Below are 18,914 nucleotides of genomic sequence, written 5' to 3' on the forward strand. Positions count from 1 at the left end.
CAACACTGTTCTCTTCTTTTTGTCATATAACCTTCCTCCACTATCTCCACAAAATGGCTTTCGTGCAATCTGGCATGTCAGCTGTTGCCTTTGTACATTGTATTGGGGGTGGGATAAAGTGTTGTAAGCTCTTCAGCCCTGGTGCTTTGTAATAAATCGTGAATGCTGATAGTGCTCTCATTAAGAAAAAAAAGCAACCAAACAAACTCACAATTAATAATAACTAAGCAGATTTGGGAACAGTGAGTTTCCAGTAGTTGTTCCACTTTTAAAGAAGATTTCCTTTTTTCTTTCCCTTTTTAAAGCTGTTTACCTTGGTATTTTCATTACAGAAAACTGCACTGTTAGGAAACAGACTCATGTGTAGGTCTTATTACATGATTTATCTTCAGAAAGCCAATTAGTGCTTGGATGGAATTTAATCTGCCTCACAGGTATGATTCACAACCCTTGTGTTAAAAGTAGCAGCAAGCAACCATGCCACAGAACCACATCTTAGGAATGAGAAGTACTGGCCTGCTTCTGTACATCTGTCCTTTATGTTTCTATTTTGAGAGGCTTTTTCCACTAACCCAATGTGTCAGTGTGAAGGCCGTGCAGAGAGTACCATCCACTGCAGGAGAGCTCCTCCAGGGAGAGAGCTTAATCAACCCTGGGGTGAATTCTTAAACAGGAAAGGTGACAGACTGTGGAAACAAAGCAAAGATGTGAAGTAGCTGAAAACAGGAATGTGACTCTGTCTCCTGGAGAGGAGCAATTCTATTACACACTGTAAGGCATAAGCAGAATTCTGTTATGCATTGTGAGGCATAAATAGAACATCCATCCTGACCTCCCTTACTGCATTGAGTAGTTAGAAAATCAAACTCAGGTGGACTCCCTACATTAGAAGAACAACAACAACAACAACAAATGTAATGAAGCACCACTGATGTAAAAATTAAGATTTTACAGCTCTGGCTGTAATTAGCAAACTGTCAGACGGCATTATCATTTGGAAGCAGAAGGGAGGAAATAGAAAAGTGAATGCCAGTGAGCTGAAAACTGAAGTCACTGGCCAGACTGACCTCTGAATGTCTGTTTTTCATTGACAGGTTGATGACGCCAGGCAGTGAGATTCGATTTGTCCATAAGCACATGGGCCTGGTGCCAGGCTGGGGAGGAGCTGCCAGGCTGGTGCGAATCGTTGGCAGTAGAGCTGCTCTCCAGCTGCTGAGTGGGGCTGACCAGGTGGACCCTGAAAGAGCGCTGCGCCTCGGGCTGTCAGAGGGGACCTTGTCTTCTTCAGATGAAAGTGGATCACTAGAAGAAGCTCAAGCCTGGCTGAGTCAGTACACAGAGGGTCCAGCTATTGTGATTCGGGCTGTGAAAAAGGTGGTTACAGCTGGAAGAGAGCTGCCACTGGAAGCTGCCTTAAGGACAGAGAGGGATGTTTTTGGAACTGTGTGGGGTGGGCCTGCCAATTTGGAGGCACTGGCTAGAAGGCAAAAGCATAAATGATGGTCAATACATAATAAATATTCTTGATATTTTACACAAGAAGCTTTCACCAAAGCAGACATTAGATTGAATCATTTAATGCCAGTTTAAAGGAACAAGTTCTTAACATTCCAGTCGTTCACGTCTGGCAGACATATTTGGTGTGCAACCACAGAGTAATCCCCAGAAGATTCTTTACTGTTCTAATCACCCACTGAATGGAGATTAGTGAAATACGTATGTAAAGGTAAATACTGTGTTTAGAATAGAATATAATTATTTTGGAATGAGGCTGAAGATTATTTTCTTTGGAGTAATTTTGTTTTTCTAACTGGTATGGAAATGAATTGCGTGAGAGATGAGAGGTTTCTTTATGGAACAGGTGTGCCCAAAGCTATAAAAGCTGAATTCCCTGACATATGGCCAGTGCCCTAAGGCAACTTTGAAGGTATGATAACCGGTGAGAGTATAGTTTTTTCATCTTCAGTCAGTTTGTGGTATAATCGCTCAGAAAGTATACAAGGATGTGTTACTTTTTAGTGGTGATTTTTACAGCAATAGTTCTAACTCACTGAAGAGCTTGTAGCCCTTGTTTGCTGTCATGGATCCGGATCTTTAAGTGCATTTAGGTGTCTGCTCGCAACTTTGGAGACCAGCTACCAAAATATGTCTCTGTGCATTGCCACAGCCTGGGTCTGTGCTGCTGGGCACATGCAAAGCAGCTGACCAGTGAGGTCAGCAGCTTCACTTTGAATTCTTCACTTTGGTGAATGTAATTATTCCCTTAGAATCTACTTGAAATTTTAGAAGACCGTGGTGTATAATTCTCCCAGATAAGATTTTTTTTTTTGACCGGATGGTCTCAATACTTCGTCATTTATGGGAGACTTGTCTGGAAAGACTTGTCTTCCTTTTACTAGTAGTGCATGTTTGGGCTATGAAAGACCAGACCACTTGGAACTCAATCTCCATGTGTATGGGATGTGTATGGGATGACAATGACATAGATGATGGAATCGAGTGTACTCTCAGCAAGTTTGCAGATGACACCAAGCTGAGCGGTGCAGTCGATACATTGGAAGGAAGGGAAGCCATCCAGAGGGACCTGGACAGGCTGGACAAGTGGGCCCATGAGAACCTAATGAGGTTCAACAATGCCAAATGCAAGGTGCTGCACTTGGGCCGGGGCAATCCCAGGCATTTATACAGACTGGGGGAAGAACTGCTTGAGAGCAGCCCTGAGGAGAAGGACTTGGGGGGTCCTGGTGGACAAGAAGCTGGACATGAGCCAGCAGTGTGCGCTGGCAGCCCGGAAGGCCAACTGTGTTCTGGGCTGCATTAAAAGAGGAGTGGTCAGGAGGGAGAGGGAGATGCTGGTCCCCATCTACTCGGCTCTTGTGAGGCCCCATCTGGAGTACTGTGTCCAGGCCTGGGGCCCCCAGCACAAGAAGGACGTGGAGCTCTTGGAACGAGTGCAGAGGAGGGCCACCAAGATGATCAGAGGGCTGGAGCATCTCTCCTATGAGGAAAGGTTGAGGGAACTGGGCTTGTTTAGCTTGGAGAAGAGAAGGCTCCAGGGAGACCTCATTGTGGCCTTCCAATACTTGAAGGGAGCGTATAAACAGGAGGGGGAATGATTGTTTGTGAGGGTAGATAGCGATAGGACAAGGGGGAATGGTTTTAAGTTGAGACAGGGGAGATTTAGGTTAGATATTAGGAGGAAGTTTTTCACACAGAGGGTGGTGACGCACTGGAACAGGTTGCCCAGGGAGGTTGTGGATGCCCCGTCCCTGGAGGCATTCAAGGCCAGGCTGGACGTGGCTCTGGGCAGCCTGGTCTAGTGGTTGGCGGCCCTGCACTTAGCAGGGGGGTTGAGACTTGATGATTTTTGAGGTCCTTTTCAACCCAGGCCATTCTATGATTCTATGGGAACCATTAGGTCATGCCCTGAACTAGTGATTGGGCACCTGCTGAAGGGACATAGCCAGCCCTGGGAGCACAGGTGGAAGCAATTCACCAGTGCAACCAGAAGGAGCGAACCCAGGGTCTACCCCTCCCTAACCTCATTTAAGGGCTGGCAGCCGCAAGGGAAGCATCTCTACTTGGAGATTACCTCCTTTAGGAGTTTCCAGGGAGCCCTGATCTTTGGAAGGGGGTAAGCTATTCCTTCTTCATTACAGGATTGTGACTGTTATCTTTCTTGGGTGATCTGAAACTGGTTAAAGGCAACTATATCAACTGTCTCCTGTTCTTACACCATGCTAGTGACTGTGTGAATAACTAAATTCAGCAGGGAGAGTTTTCCCTTTAGAAACTGAGACAGTCCCTGCTTTGGCCGATGATTCTTCATTTAGAATGCAACATGTGTCACAGCAGAATCACAGAATCATAGAATGGCCTGGGTTGAAAACGACCTCCAAGATCATCTGGTTTCAACCCCCCTGCTGAGTGCAGGGTCACCAACCACTAGACTGGGCTGCCCAGAGCCACATCCAGCCTGGCCTTGGATGCCTCCAGGGAGGAAAGTACAGGCATATCCCTAACTGAGAATTTCCTGTATGGGTGATTAGAAAGCACTTGTCTCTGTCTGGCAATGATGGGAGCTGGGCCTGGGACCCATGTACCCAAGGGGAGCATGTTAAGGAGGAAACTCTGGACTATTTGGCATTGACATGCATTCTTGCTCTGACCAAGTGTAAATAACATGCATAGTCCAAAGTTACTTAAGAAAAGGAAGTGATTCCTTGTATGGAAATCCAGTTATGATTTTCACAGTGTGGCAGGATTACAGTGCTTGAGATGGCAAGGTAACTGCATGTAGATTTGGGGATCCTGGGACAGATCAGTGATGGGAATTAGGCCCAGGTGGCCTGCTAAGATTCTGTAGCTTTTGAGTATATGCTATGTTCTGCTGAGTGTTTTATTATATGGCTTTCACAGTGGGGAGTGTATATAGCCTGAAGTAACCAAAACAAAAGATACGCTGAAGAAAGGGATGTGTTTTGAGCTGGCAGTTTGCAGAAGAGAAGTAACTTTGCCCTGTTTGATCCCTCCTTTCTGCCTTCACACAGTATGCTACTTTCGGAGGAAGATTTCACACCTCTATCCCAAAAATAATGTTTGTAATTTTTACTTCCGAGTTTGAGAAGAGATGGGAACAGGAACGTAGGGAGAGGACACTGTCTATTATGTGCTTCCTCTCCTTCCCTTTTTATCTAGCAGCTTCATGTTTGTTAGCCCTGTGCTGCTGGATGCTTTCGTATACCATAAAGGGTTTCAACCCCATGACTTAGGAAATAAAGATGCTTTAATGTAGTAAGGGAATGCTTGATTGCTTGGTAATGAAGCTGATGTGTTTTCATGAAGGTCCTCAAGTTTCCTGAAGGATTCCAGATTGCCCTTATCTCTGTACCTTCAAAGCATGCTTCAGTCCATGTTCCCCCAAGCCCTACTCAACTTTGTGAAGCAACAGCACTTCACATTGTCAGTCAAAAAAAATATGTGCTTTCTATGGCAAGTAAGTAGGTCTCTGCTAGCAGCAACAATAAATTTGCCATTGCTAATACTGTGATTATGGTTTTCTTTAAATGGCTGTGAATATTACTTAGAACCTAAGAAAGACCATTTGTATTAGCTATCCAGGTGTCAGGCTGTAAGACCCATTAGTATATTCTGTGAGTGGAGTGATAAAAAGGTAGGAAATTGCAGCAGAAATGCTGAATGTTCTATGTATATGGTTTGAACTAGACCTGTGCTGTCAGTAAGTGAAACTCGGTATGTACATCTACAGGAGCCCTCCTTCCAGTTTGATTAGTAGACATGGAGCTTCTCATTTCAGCAAATGCATTCCTCTAGCAATCCTTAGCATTTGTTTCTAAGAACAGGACAAGTAATTAACTAGTGCTAGGAACAGATAAGCCACTTTCAGAAAAGGTTACAGAAACTCATTTTGCTCTCTCTGTTGGAATCACAAATATACCAAACATTACTGTAGGAGATTTTCATAATTATAGGTCTTTGTTTTGATCGAAGATTTTGTGCGCAGCCTAATACTGTATTTTTCTTCTTCATTTAAAGAAAATAAGTACAGCCCTTATGAAAACCAGCCCAACTAAATTACTGTGAGTGCTATCATGAGGGCTCCAGACTGAGATTAAATGGAATCCCATTTTAGCAATTTGAAATCTAAGTGGTCAATTTCAGAGCGCTTGCTTGTCATCCTAAAGTGCCAAATACCTGTAACCAGCAGCTAATAGGCATTTATATTTTCTTTAAATTATTAAAGACTACAAGCTTCTTTTTTTTATTCTCCTTTAGAAATGTTCTAAAACTGAATAAGTGCTAAATGCACAAAATGAATTTGAAACCTATGTTCAGAATGGATCCTCCTGGTCTCCTAATTAAAAGGAGTGCTAGCTTTTGTGTTTTCTAGGGGCTGGTTTGCCAGCTCCCTCCTCAGCAAACAAGGTTTTGTATTCCATTGCAAAATGCCTGTCTTATTTCTTTCCTGTGTATATCGGGACAATCTGAGTACTTAAGGTGTACGGATTCTTAGCCATGTGTTGAAAGCTTGAATACTGTCACAGTGGGGATCACTTCTAGCAATACTAATACTTCCCCATGTTTGCTGCTACCCTGCCTTTGGCAGGAATATACTTACAGAAGAACAGTCCAGGTAAGCTAGGTGTTCTTGGTGAACACCTGCTTCATTAAAGAAAAATATGTTCATTGTGGCTGTAACTTGGCTAAAATAGATACGGAATAAGTTTCCTACTGAAGGCAATGGTTTAAATATAAGGTGGGAATTACTGGTTGCTACTTCTTCCTAGCATGATCTGGGGAGAGCCTTTGCCACTCTGATGATTAGCTGTTAAGCTCCCAGCAGCCTTACTTAAATTTTAGTAATTCACAGCTGCAGTCAACCCTGGGGAGCCAAAAGCAGCATGATGGGTGTTTGGCCTGAACAGAAGTCTGCTTCTGCTTTGGTCAAAAACCCCAGTGGATAATCGCAGATAAAATTCATTGTATATATATTTTTTGTACTGAAACTCCTCACATTAAGCATATAGCAGGTCCTGTACTTTGCGTCTTGCTTTAACAGTGCATAGCCTCACGCTAAGTGAAATGCATGTTGTATGGGAACTGCTGAGTCATAGCCTGAACCTCTGATTGAGCACCTGGAGGAAAGGTTCTGGTCAACCCTGGGAGCGCAGGTGAAAGCAATTCACCTGTGTGACTGTAAGCCTGGCTCATAGGCCCCTGGCCCCTCATAGGCCTCATTTAAGGGCTGACTGCCACTGAGGAAGGCTCTCTTTCTGGAGATCCCTCCTAGGTGGAAGCTTTTCCCTGCGAACCCAGAATCTTCTGATACGGGTGAGTGATCTCCTTCCCTTCCTTAGTAGCACCCTTCTATCATGCCGGTCCTTCCACCTCTTTTGTAACACCTTTTCCATCATGTTGATCTTTCCGATCACTACACATGCAAATACTGGAAGCATTCTTCCTGAGTATTTTACAGCACAAAGTTAGACTTTGATAAGAGCTAGTGTATGCTAACTCAAAACAGAAAGAAAGGTGACAGCTAACAAGTGAAAGAAACAGACTCCAAACTCTTTCCTTCCAAAGGTCACGTTACTTAGTTCATTATGGAACTGGAAGGTGAAAATCTGTGACAAAGAGTACCCCTTCCTAGCTGAGAAAGCAAGAAATATTCTTGCATCTAGCTCAGGCTCCTGTGCAGTTTCCTTTGTTCACTGACTCGTGTCTCACCTGTGGGCAGAGAAATCAGAAACAGGCACAGCTTTGCCCAGGAAAATGCATGTCAGCCTTTGTTACTGTAAGAATGTTTTAGAAATGTAAACCTACCATTCTTAAAAACCAGCCCATTCAATTCTCTTAAAATGACTGTATACCTTCAGCACCTTTTTGTTTGACGGTTGGAAATACTTAAGAATCAGGTATCAGCCCTTTCTATTCAGAGACACGTGCGCTAAGAACTAGGGTTTCATGAGCTTTATTTTAAAGGCTGAGCCCACAGAACAAATATTTCTTGTTTTGAAAAAAATGAGAATGTATTTCAAATACAAGTCCCCAGTTACCTGATCTCTGCAGCTATGAAGCTTTGCTATGAAGAACAGAGAATAGCAATCTAGTCCTTAACGTGTCTTCCATACTTTAAGGTCAAGTATGATTATTTTTGCTCTTTTATTTCAACACTTCTGCTGCTAATAAGAGTGTGTGATACTTTTGCCCACAACAGTGAAGTGAATTGATCAGCCCTTCAGATGAGAAGTGTAAAGCCTGTATAAGCAGTAAGGCTATTACTTCTGATTTTTCATTAGACAGACATACTCCTAGGCAGTATTCTGGTAGAATTACAGTCAGGAACTTAAGAACTTAAAGATGCCACTCAAAAGTGATCCTCACTTTTGGCAAGCAGAGGAAGCTGGTTTAAGATAGTTTTCTTTAAAGTTCCTCCAATTAAGTTCAATTAAATTGGAGACATATCTAAGATGGTTACTGATAAAATGTAGTTTTATTAAATTATAAATTCCGTAACAAAAACGAGACAGATCAAGAAAGACCTCAAAAACAGAACTACAAGGACTAGATGGCAAAGCCAATGAAAATGCCATGAAGGTAAGAATTTGCAACAAAAGTTAACAGCATTTTTACATTTCCATTGAAGGAAGGTAAATGCTTGCTCTTTGTCTAATAAAAACACATTTTAACTCCAAACTCACATCTATTTTTCTCACATTTAAATTAAGCATCCTGCTCACACCCAACATCTTGTCTGCTCCCACATTGCTTTAGTGTTCTTTTCATACATCAATCCATGCAGAAAGTAGTAAGACACTTAATGCAACAATCAGATAATGAAGACAATTCAAGTTGTACAGTAGGTATACATTGGCCAAAAAGGGACAGAATATCTTCAAGGGGAAAATGCTACAAAATAAACACAAGACATTTTCAAGAAAACTGGGTATTGCTAAGCAGCTTTCAACCCGTTAACAGGACAACCCAGTTTCTTACAGTTAGTCTTCCAGCTAAGACATGTTAAAAGACTTAAGTTAGGCCAAATCTGTTTCTTCCCTTCACCCCACCCTCCCACCAAACACACTGCTAGATTTGAGTGCAATGCCAATGTGGACAGAAAATATACAGATAGGAGACTGAGTTTTTAAATCGCAATGCTCCAGATTTAAACTTCAGTGACTGTGCACTGTCCATCTGGCCTCCTCGATCTTACACCTGCCACCCCTCCCCCTGCCACTGGTCTATCCGCTCCAGACTGGTTTGCGTTTGCATTTGAGTGTCTCTGCTGGGCAGAGGATGCGTGTTGCTCGAGGGGAGCAGACACATCCTCGCTATCGCTGCTAGCATCTGAATCGGTCTCCTCCACAGAGGTGTCAGGGGCTGGCACCCTACCAGAAGATGATGATTCGTGGTCCTCCTCTCCCTCTCCCCTATGACTCCTTTCAGCCATACTGTCTCCATTTATTTGTAAGTGGGCAAAAGAGTTCTCCAGGGAAGTGCTTGCATCAGGAGAGGGTGTCGAAGGACTCATGAGCTGACCATCCAGTGAGGGCAGGGGCCTAGCAGAAACAGGCACCAGCGGCTGTACAGCTGCAGCCCCCCCAGTCAGTGTGCTGTCGGCACCATCAGCAGAGCTCTCTCGTGCCAGGTTGACACTGTTAGTGTCACAGTCCAACCTAAGCCCAGCCACTCCCTTCTTTGGTATATCTATTATGTCCCGTTTTATTTTTCTGCGCCGTCCATGCTCATTTCTCCTATACTGAACCATGTTTTCAAGATCTGCTACGTATAAAAACCCAGCAATTAGCATTTCAGTGCTCTTTTTACCCTTGGAAAAGGCATCTTCCAGCTCTCTGCTGGTACGTTCATCATACTGCCACCAACCATTTCTCCCTTCATAGTACCAAGCATATTCTCCATTGCCTCTGCTTGCTGCTTTGAGTTCTTCTGGTGATAAAAGGGTTGGCTTGTCAAGAAAATCCTCCGGGATCTCCTGCCGGCAGAGCGCACAACGTTTCCCAAGCCAAGAAGCTCCCTTGACACATAGGTAGCAGAACACATGTTTACAAGGCAGGCTTACTGGATGGACACATGTCTGCAGACAGATAGCACATTCAGGGACTGTCAGGGAAGGTGCAGCGTTAGCACACGACTCATTTGTCTTCCTATTTGTGGGAAGCATGTTGATCGAATGATCTATTTCACCACAGCCAGCCATCCTGCAGAAGATCAAAGAGAGGTTTAAGTCAGTTTATTGTGTCAGCCTGAACTAGTACCTTTACCTTGCTGTCCGCATAATGAGATGTTTGCTTTAGATTAAGGTATCATTTATGAAGCTCAATTTCTAAAGAAACTGACAGGTTAAGATCCTGTTTCCGCAATCAACAGACTAAGCTGAATTTTGGGAGAATTTCTTTTGCTAATCACTAACCTTTAATTTTCTGCTTCATTTTTAATGAAATACCATGCCAAGCTTTGGAATTTCCTCCGTCCTCTTCTTGAAGCGGTACTGACTGATGAACTTCATGCAGACTAAAGGTACTACAAAACGTCCAGCCAGCCAGTTATTTTGGAGCATCCTCAGAAAATCTAAAGAAGCTATTCTTTTCCCAAGGGGTAGCCTAACCACAGAACCATCTATTTTCACAGTACTGCCGTTCATCAGTTTGATTAGGGGATTAACAGAACAGTACTTCAGACTAGGTTCTCATAGTACATAACGGAGTTGGCAGCAGCACCAGACTGTGTTTCCACCATTTGTTAATCACCATACACCCCAGTGTACCATTCCTCAGACAGGCTTGTAGCAGCCACAGGGCTACAGGAATAACTGGATTTAAAAACTGAAGGGGCTTTTTCAAAAGACATCTTGGCTTTCCTTTTCCTAAAAAGCAGGTGAACTCACTGATGTACCTCAAAAGGAATTGTTCCAGCCCAGCAGAAGGGGTACCATATTACAGGAGATGAAACACACAGCCAGAATCTGATTAGTTTGTGAAGTCATTGCCTCTCCCTTCTCTGGCCACGCCTTACTTCTGTCATTAAAGATGATTTTTCTAACCAACTGTATGAAAAGCGAGAGTAAGACCAAAGAATGCATAACTGTGCTGCTCTGGCATTTTGTAGGATTTCAGTAGGCGAAATACTCTAGCTTTGACATGCAAATACCTGCTCAAAGATGTTTTAGCCATGGCCATCTTTTACAGACCAGTTCGTGGTAATTTTCCCTTTTTATTCTTATTTATTTTCAATCAAAACAAAACACCAAATATCAAATGAGGGAGGAGAATAGGCTTTGGGAGATGGGGCCTGAAAAGGTGCCTTTTCCATTGTAAGTCTCCAAGGAACTTGGCAGAACAGGGCTCATATTCAACAAGACAGCCTTTCAGTAAAAACAACTGAAAATAGTTAATCCAAAATTATCACAGAAAGGTGGGTCGAAAGGAACCATCAGAGGTGATGCAGTCCCATTTTCTGCTCCACATGACCTAACCAACAATACTAGATCTCATCAGTCACGGCTTTGTCCAGATTCGTTTTTTTTTGAAATCTGCAAGGACAGTTGTATCACAGTCTGCCTGGACAGCCCCTTCCAGTGTTAGACATATTTATAGCAAAACACATTACCTCAGGAGAAAATCTCCAGTGTTAACTGTAAAAGCTTCTGCTGCTTCATCCAAATATACACTGGGATATTAAAAAAATTATAGATACAGAAACATATATAAGTGCTATTTACTTAAAATGTGTCTCTGTATTCTGTTTCCTTCTATCACTGTAATTTCCTCTCAGAAGGCCAATCTCTTTCTCTAATCCAATTATTTTAATCAAACCATTTTTAAAAGCTCTACAGCTCAGATTTTTCCTGAAGTAGCACATAATTGTATCCATCTATATTTCAGTTTTGTATCTAAATTTTTCTGAGATTAAACCCTAATCTGTGTACTAGTTCTTCAAGCATCTTACCAGATGCAGACACAAGCATTATCACCTGGTAATTGTCTTTACTGTACAGTACATATCTAAGCGCAAGATCTATGCTGGCAGTGTTGTGAACAAGTTGCTTTCTGGCAGCCTCACACGTTTCAGGTTATATCTGGGAACAGAACTTAACACCAAAATTATTTTTTTATTATGAGAAACTTATTAGAAAAAGGAAGGAAGAAAAGCTATTCAGATTTCAGAGCACCCATGGAAACAATTTGATCAGTATCTCACAACAAAAGAGCAGAAAGAGAAACCCATGTATTGATTAATTTGTGCCAACCACGGCTGAGGAAAAAGGATCTGAATTTTCAAATGTTCCCATAATAACATACTACTGTGGAAAAAAGGCACAGCAGCTTTTTGTTCCCATGCTACAGTTTTACAAAAGGCTTCCTTCCCCTAAATACATTTTACAAGCTGATGATAAAAGAGAAACAACCAATACTATATAACCTGTGTATCACGATTAAGAACTTGCAGACTGCTGGGATTAAAAATTAGTTTATTTTGACAAATCAAATTCTGGCATCATGAGCTAACTCAAGAGTAAACTAAAAGCAGTGAGGGTTCTCACCTGTTCTCTGCAAGCACAAGTCTGTAGCACTCGAACTCTGTTCAACCGGGCACCTATTAATTTGGGGGTTCTTTGATTCCTTAACAGATCAAAACCTTAATGCAACACAGCACATGAACGTAAAGAAAGGATAAATGTCTTATCTTGAAAGTCTTCAGTGATTTTTAATGACTTGAAAGAAAACAATTTGTGTGTAAAATTAATACAGCTGGAAAAATAACCCTTTATCTCTAACCAAGCACTCACTACCCAGCAACATAAACTCTTAATAAAAGATAAGCACAACTGCAGTTGCATGTGCTCAGAATGCAGGACAATTATGCATTTGAAGATTTAGATCAGCTAAGCTGAGACCGTCTCCCTTTTCGTTTCTGAAGAAAGTACCTAATTAATCCTTTACTGTTTAATTTTTTAAGTATCAGACCTAGTTCACAGTTGGCTTATAAGCTAGAGTGATGGCATATATGTAGTTTTCTATCGAACAGGTAGCCCTTTTGGAAGGAGGAAAAACATCTAGGGCTGCTGTTCTGCTAAGTTATGACTATAGAAGCACTTTCATTCCAGCTTTGTGGTATTAATAACTAAACAAAACTGAGTACAGAATATTTTCCCTGAAATTAACAGTAATACTTTAGAACAAGACTTAACCAAAAAAGGCTTCAGATTAAAATGGTTTTCAAATACTAAAATTCTGCTTTTTTGAAGGTTGGGTTAGTTTAATCATTTTGGCTAACAGAGAAAGTTACATTCTTGAATAAATTAAATCAAGCTCAGTGACACTTCCTAAAAATAAAATTATTTGCAGTGCTTTGATAAGCAGTTCAGGTATTTAAAAACAAACAAAAAAAAGCAACAAGCATTTGAACACTACATTTTAACATAAATACAGCCCAAAGCCAACTGGGAAGGAGCTGGTTTACAGTCTTGCCAGATCTCACATTCTCTCCTCTCACCTCTATTATTATTTTAATTTAAATTAATATTTCAACCTACATTTCCCTGGGAAAGCTTAGGGTGCCTTCAGCAACACATAAAATACACTGCTATGGACAAGGTAAAGCATAAGAGCGATATGAAAATTCCCCTGGCCTACTGAGACTCTGTCAGAAGACAAAGGAAATTCCCATAAAACCACCCCAAAACGGAGTAATTTTTCAGACTCCAGGTCAAATTCTAACTGCAACGAAGCAGTCCATCAAGGAGCTGGCACATATAAGCCCATTAACAAAACAACAGCAGCTTACTTTTTCTGAGTAATTCCTACTGGAGCATGTCACAGGACTAAGATGTCCTGATGTCCTCTCTTCAGATGTCTCCAGCTAGGATGGCAGATCCTCCTTCCAAAGGCTGGCTCATTCCTGACTTGTCCTGCCCAATGGTACACTACTGTGTTTCAGCTTCTCTGCACACTACTGGAAAGCAAACAGTATCATCGTTACAACAGTGTTGTACAGAGGTATGAGCAAGCAAAATACAACACCAGGGTCCTGTTACAGAAATGAAATTACTTAACCTTTCATTTACCTGACAAAGGCTATTTTCAGTGTACAGAAATTACCATCGGACTTCGTCTTATTTTTTGCAATTATCAATTTTGGCCCACAGTTTGACATCAATTATTTTGATGTCTTAATTTATGCAAGTTATCTTTTCCTGAGGTATTACAAAAGGCAATTATCTTTAGCTATACTAAGTCAATGCCTCATTTCCATAACGTAACTATGTACACAAAAGGAGAAACGAGATCAAAGTTAGGAGTATGCTACGTTAATGCAAATTTAGCCTCTAGTATATGACTTCTTGTATTCTGAGAATTTAAAGTGTAACAATAGCTCCCTAAATCCACATGCAGAAAAAACACTTCATATCACATTATCCCAAAGGACTATCTATCTAGTCTTGTATCTTGTCTCTCAACAGGCAGATGTTTGAGGAGAAAAACTGTGTGTGAACATGGGACCTTCCCTAGGCCTTCTCCACAATTCAAGCAGTCTGTTGCTTAGGGCTTTCCTTATAACATTTGCTCAAGGAAAGAATCATTTCAGCATAAATACAGTGCATATCAGACTTACGTACAGACTAGAGAAAAAATGGAGGAGCAATAAGTCTCTGAAAGAACATGGAGCACTTTGTATTATTACAGTCGTCTGTGCCACAGTCTATCAAACGATTGAACACTTAGCATTAATAACATCAGAATGAAATGTTCAAATGACTTCTGTCTAAGACACATAACTCAAAGGTTATTTTCTTTACAGCTGAGCTCCACATGGCATTCAATGCAGCTATTTTTAGAGATCGTTCCTAAGGAAAAAAATGCAAAAATTAACGTGCCTATCCATTTGTCCTAGCACCTTTTCAAAAGGGAGATGGATCTCCCCTCATCATTTCTTTACAGATCAATCTGGAGAGCTGCAATCACATTAAAATTCTGGCTCTACTAATCCGCTCAGACAAGATATGGTGTGTGCTATGATCAAAGAGACAGCTGCAACAAGCTCAGTGCTGTGAATGTGGCGTTCAGTCCTTCATCTTAGGGCTGGCTTTCTATGGTACATCTGTGGGCTTCACTCGAAGCCTTTTATCTATTACCTCTTGCAATCCACTATTAGAGGCGGTGCATTGTGAGACCAAATGTTATGTGGAGACGGATGAAGGAGATTGGGTCATTTCTGACAGATTTCTTGGGGGGAAAAAATGCATGCACATACTTAACGTATGTAATTATACCTAGAAGAATCCAATTAGGGCATAATTACAGGATTACGGCACAGCTACTTCATAACTGCTGCACAGCTATTAAAAAGAACTAGTTCAGATACTGACTTCAGGTAACCTCCACGCTTCATTACGTTGTTATTTAATAAGCCAGTCCTGGAAATTTTACTGAACGGGATAAAAGACACTTGTGGTTACACACACACCCCTACCTGGACTCCTGCTCCTTTGAAGTAAAGCGGCTGAGAGCCGTGTTCTATACTTAGCAATTAACTTCCTACGCTAGAAGAGCATCTAGTATGAGGAGTTACGCTATCTGTGGCAGCCTGCGAGCGTCCCTTCCTCCTGCACAGTCACCAAGCCCATAAGTCCTATTGCACACCCACTTGGAAACATTCAGCCCGCAACAGATGAAGGACAATTCCACCGACCAGGAACGGGAATTTGAACTTGGCATCACCAGCCGGACAATAACTGGTCCCACACCACGGCTCAGCCAGCGTTAACTGCTCCTTGTTTCCTTGGAAAGCTGTCAGGACACCTGCTGGGGGACCTTGGGCCAGCTTCTTCCACACCATGTTAGGATGCTGAAGCGGTGGCCCTCCCAGCATACCCGTCATCCAAACATGGTGCAAGATCTTTGATAAAACGTCAAGCTTTTACTGGGCCAAGATGGAATGACGCCATCTCTTGTCAGATCAGTCAGCTGCTGCCCATCAAATTCCCAGCAGCCTATCATAGCCAGGACAATTTTTTCACTTTTCTACTACTTTGGAGATAGGAAAAATAGCAACAATAAACAAATTGCCAGAAGCTTAAATAATTAAGAATCCAAACCCTAAATACAGGTGCAGTGTTTGTTACTTACAGCCCTAGCAAATCTCTGTAAATAAAGTTTAGCTTTTTAGAAAAAAAAAAAAAAACACACCATTGGTAAGTTCAGCTAAAGCCAGCTTCTCACTTGCTGAAGGCTATCACTTAAACCTTGCCTCAAATGAAAGGTGATCTCACAAATTCTGCAACAACCATGCAGACCACTTTACAACAGTTACCACAAATTCATTCTCTGTCTCTCCAGAGGCTGAAAATTGAACAGGTGCAGCACTATGAAAGAAATGATAAAAGGTAAACATTCTTCCGTGATACGATAGTTGACTGTTTCCATCAAGCTCCCTAACGTACACTTCAGTTACTGAGGAGGCAGGATGGGGAAAGGTAGAAAGAAGGGAAAAAGGATCCCAGAACTCTCCCTACAAGACAGAATGAGCCAAATACTGGGAAAGGAAGGAAGGATGGTGGTGATTTTTTGCACTGGTGGTGTTTTGTTTGATAAAAGAGAGAAAAAAATAACAATTAAAAAAAAAAAATCGCTCTCCCATCTGGAGGCCTATTATCATCAGTATAATATCAGCTAAAGGTATAGAACCTAACAGGTGTTTTTTAAACCACCACCAAGCATTGGACAGCAGGTAAATAACCGCACTGTCTCCTCTCTCTCTCTCTCTTAAACTTAGAATACTTTCAGAAATTACTGATGTGATAAGGTTTCAAATCCCCTGTCACTCCTTATACAGCATTACTACGCTTTAACTTAAAAAAGCTCATATATTGGTTTGGAACCCAGTCACAGAAAAATAGTCAAGGGCAGAACAGGCGACCATTTTGGTACTGAACTGCTACATATTTATTCAAAATGAGTTTCTTCTTTCGTGCTATAACTGGGAGCCCGCATCCTGTTTCATTTTATTTAAGTGGGGAAAGCCTCAGTTTCGCACTCAAATGGGAGGACAGTGACAAAATAACTGTGGGAAAACAAAAATGGGTTCATCTGATGCTATCAGTGTTTCTGAGAAAGAAATTAAGCACAGGAACATTGCTGCACATAAAGACTTGATTCACGTGCACAGAAGGAGACAAAAAAAATCAACAATTCCAATAAAGATTTTTCCCCGGCAACTCCAAGAGCTTTCCAAACCTTATTCAACAGCCTCCAAAAGTCCCGCAGCTCCATCTCTCTGGGTAAATGACAATTCCATTACATCTGCATTGATGTTGTGGACTTTGGAGGAAACAAGAAGAACAAAACTTTCGCTCAGCCATTTAAACAATTGGTACTTTGATTCGCTTGGAAAGAAGCCACAAGGTTAACCACACAGGACTACAAAGCAAGTTTTCACAAACATCAAATATTTAAGATTCACTCAAAATGACCAAATCAATATTCAGATTAACCGTGCCTTCGGCACTACCAGAAGCGATCACTTTTGGCGCTGGGCTTTTAGAGGCACTTTAAGGCCTATTTTTAAGCAACCCACTGCCCAGAGGCAGCAGCTAACAACGCGGCAGCGCCGTACCTTCAGCGCTACAAATGTTACAGAACGCTTTAAAGCTCCGCTCCCTATTCTTCCCTGTAATTACCCCCTGTACACTGCACACTGCGCTCCCAGCAACAAGCTCTGCCCTATTTCTACTTCATATCGCAGAAAAGTTGTGCGAAGACGGAAATAAGACACTTTGATTGGGGTTTCTACAGATGCGGAAAGCGGACATCCACAGCGGTTCGCATGAAAGTCTCGCATTTACGGAGCATTTCGCAACAATTTGTCAGCGGTGACAATACACACGGCACCAAGCGCAGGACCTATTTTCCCGTCCCACTTTACCACTCTCGACGGATGCAATTAAAAACCTCGAGCCCGGACCGTCAGCCGCAGGGAAACAAAAGCATCTGACGGCACCGCCGGCTGCTCCTCGCGCGCTTCCTGTTGTGCTCGGCGGCGTCCCCCGCTCCCCTCCGGCTGCGCAGCTCCGACGCCGACACCGGGCGGGCAGCAGCCGAGATCGGCCGCGCCGCCGGGCCCAGGCCGCGGCCCTACGCGATCCCGCACAGCCACCGCCTCCTCCCTCGGCGGCGAACGGCGGCGCCGCGGGACGTGGGCCCTAGCGACCAGCGGGGACCCATAGGCGGCACCCACCGCTCCTCCTCCTCCACCGCCGCAGGGCGCAGGGCCGCGGCAGGCCCGCTCCCCCCGCCGGCCTTTTGTTTGGGGCCGGTGTCTACCGCCCGGACAGGCCTCGGCTCCCGTCCCGGCTCGGCCCCGATCCCGGGCGGCCGCTGTCAGAGCGGCCTCTGGCCGCCTCCCTCCCGGGTACTCACCCGCCGGGCCGGGCCGGCTCGCGCCGCTCCGCCGCCACCTGCCGCCGCCTCCGCGGGACGCGCCGACGTCACGCGCGAAGCAGAGCGGGGGAGGCCGCGCCACCGTGACGCCGCGGAGCGGGAGGAGCCACAACCGGCTCCGCCGCTGGGGGAGCGCGCTCGGCTGACGCCATGGCGCCGCGCCGCCACGCCCCGCCCTCGTGCTGCCGCCATGGCGACGGGGCGGGAGCGGACGCTCCCACCGCCGCTGCTTCTGGGGGTTCGATGTCCCGCGGCCATCGAACGGAGATCACGTGAAAAGAAATAGCCCTGGAAAAGTGTTCTTAATAATAAATAAATCCGCGCCTGTGTTCCAGAGCCTGGCAGTTCAGATCGACTGAGAGAATGCAGTAGTGAACGCACTGTTTCATTTTACGCTCCGTGAAGAGATGGTTAAAGGCAATATCAGGTTGTGCCGAAGCTGGTAACCGAAGGACGGTACCTACACTAACATCAGCCCTCGTTGTCGGCTTCTATCTCAGTCCGAGCTCGTGTTGTGTGCGCATCTTTCTGTGCTAGCTCCTTTGGCACCAGCACATCCCCCGTGGTCCAGCGGTGGCTTCCTTAACGTGTATTAGCTGTACCTGTCTGCTGCAACGGAAAGCACCTCTGCTCCGTCCTTCTGCCTCTGCTTCTCTCACAGTTCTGTGCCCTCCTTTGTTTCTCTTTGTTACCGTTGCCTGCAGCGTCGTCAATCTGATGCTTGCTACTAAATTATTAATGAGCACAGTGGCTTGAAAAGTAAAAATTCACCAGACTAGTCCTGAAAAGACACCACCTCCCCTGGCAAGTGTCTTTCTATTTATAAAGACTTTTCTTCTGCTTCTTTAGATCTGTGTGATACTATGTAAACCTTTGCAGATATACTAGGAGCTCAATCCTTGCTGCACATGACGCAGATGGGGAAAGATGGGAGAA

The 18,914-nt window shown here is 43.5% G+C and overlaps 2 protein-coding genes across 24 annotated transcripts in view; one reads left to right on the forward strand and one right to left on the reverse strand.

Moving 5' to 3' along the window:
• The window catches only part of ECHDC1 (ethylmalonyl-CoA decarboxylase 1), a 38,116-nt gene extending 36,346 nt beyond the window's left edge, over nt 1–1,770 (forward strand). For 11 of the 15 annotated variants that reach the window (XM_021390847.1, XM_021390849.1, XM_021390848.1 and 8 more), the window contains one exon: nt 1,095–1,500. In XM_021390847.1, coding sequence (XP_021246522.1) covers nt 1,095–1,500 — 406 coding nt within the window. Of the gene's footprint in view, nt 1–1,094 lie in introns of all 15 variants that reach the window. The other 4 variants (XM_021390852.1, XM_021390853.1, XM_021390842.1 and 1 more) reach the window with 2 other exon arrangements.
• RNF146 (ring finger protein 146) lies at nt 7,988–18,559 on the reverse strand. 9 transcript variants are annotated; one of them, XM_021391063.1, is made up of 4 exons: nt 17,958–18,112; nt 13,327–13,494; nt 12,083–12,177; nt 7,988–9,740 (listed from the first exon to the last, which is right to left on the reverse strand). In XM_021391063.1, exon 4 carries the CDS (start codon nt 9,737–9,739, stop codon nt 8,687–8,689), a length of 1,053 nt encoding a protein of 350 aa, XP_021246738.1. In that variant the 5' UTR covers nt 9,740; nt 12,083–12,177; nt 13,327–13,494; nt 17,958–18,112; the 3' UTR covers nt 7,988–8,686. The 9 variants fall into 9 exon arrangements, with proteins under 9 accessions (XP_021246738.1, XP_021246733.1, XP_021246735.1 ...); XM_021391058.1 differs by lacking the exons at nt 12,083–12,177; nt 17,958–18,112 and adding exons at nt 16,776–16,859; nt 17,464–17,736; XM_021391060.1 differs by lacking the exons at nt 12,083–12,177; nt 17,958–18,112 and adding an exon at nt 18,443–18,559.

Source organism: Numida meleagris, chromosome 3 (assembly GCF_002078875.1).
Source record: "Numida meleagris isolate 19003 breed g44 Domestic line chromosome 3, NumMel1.0, whole genome shotgun sequence".
NCBI lineage: Eukaryota > Metazoa > Chordata > Aves > Galliformes > Numididae > Numida > Numida meleagris.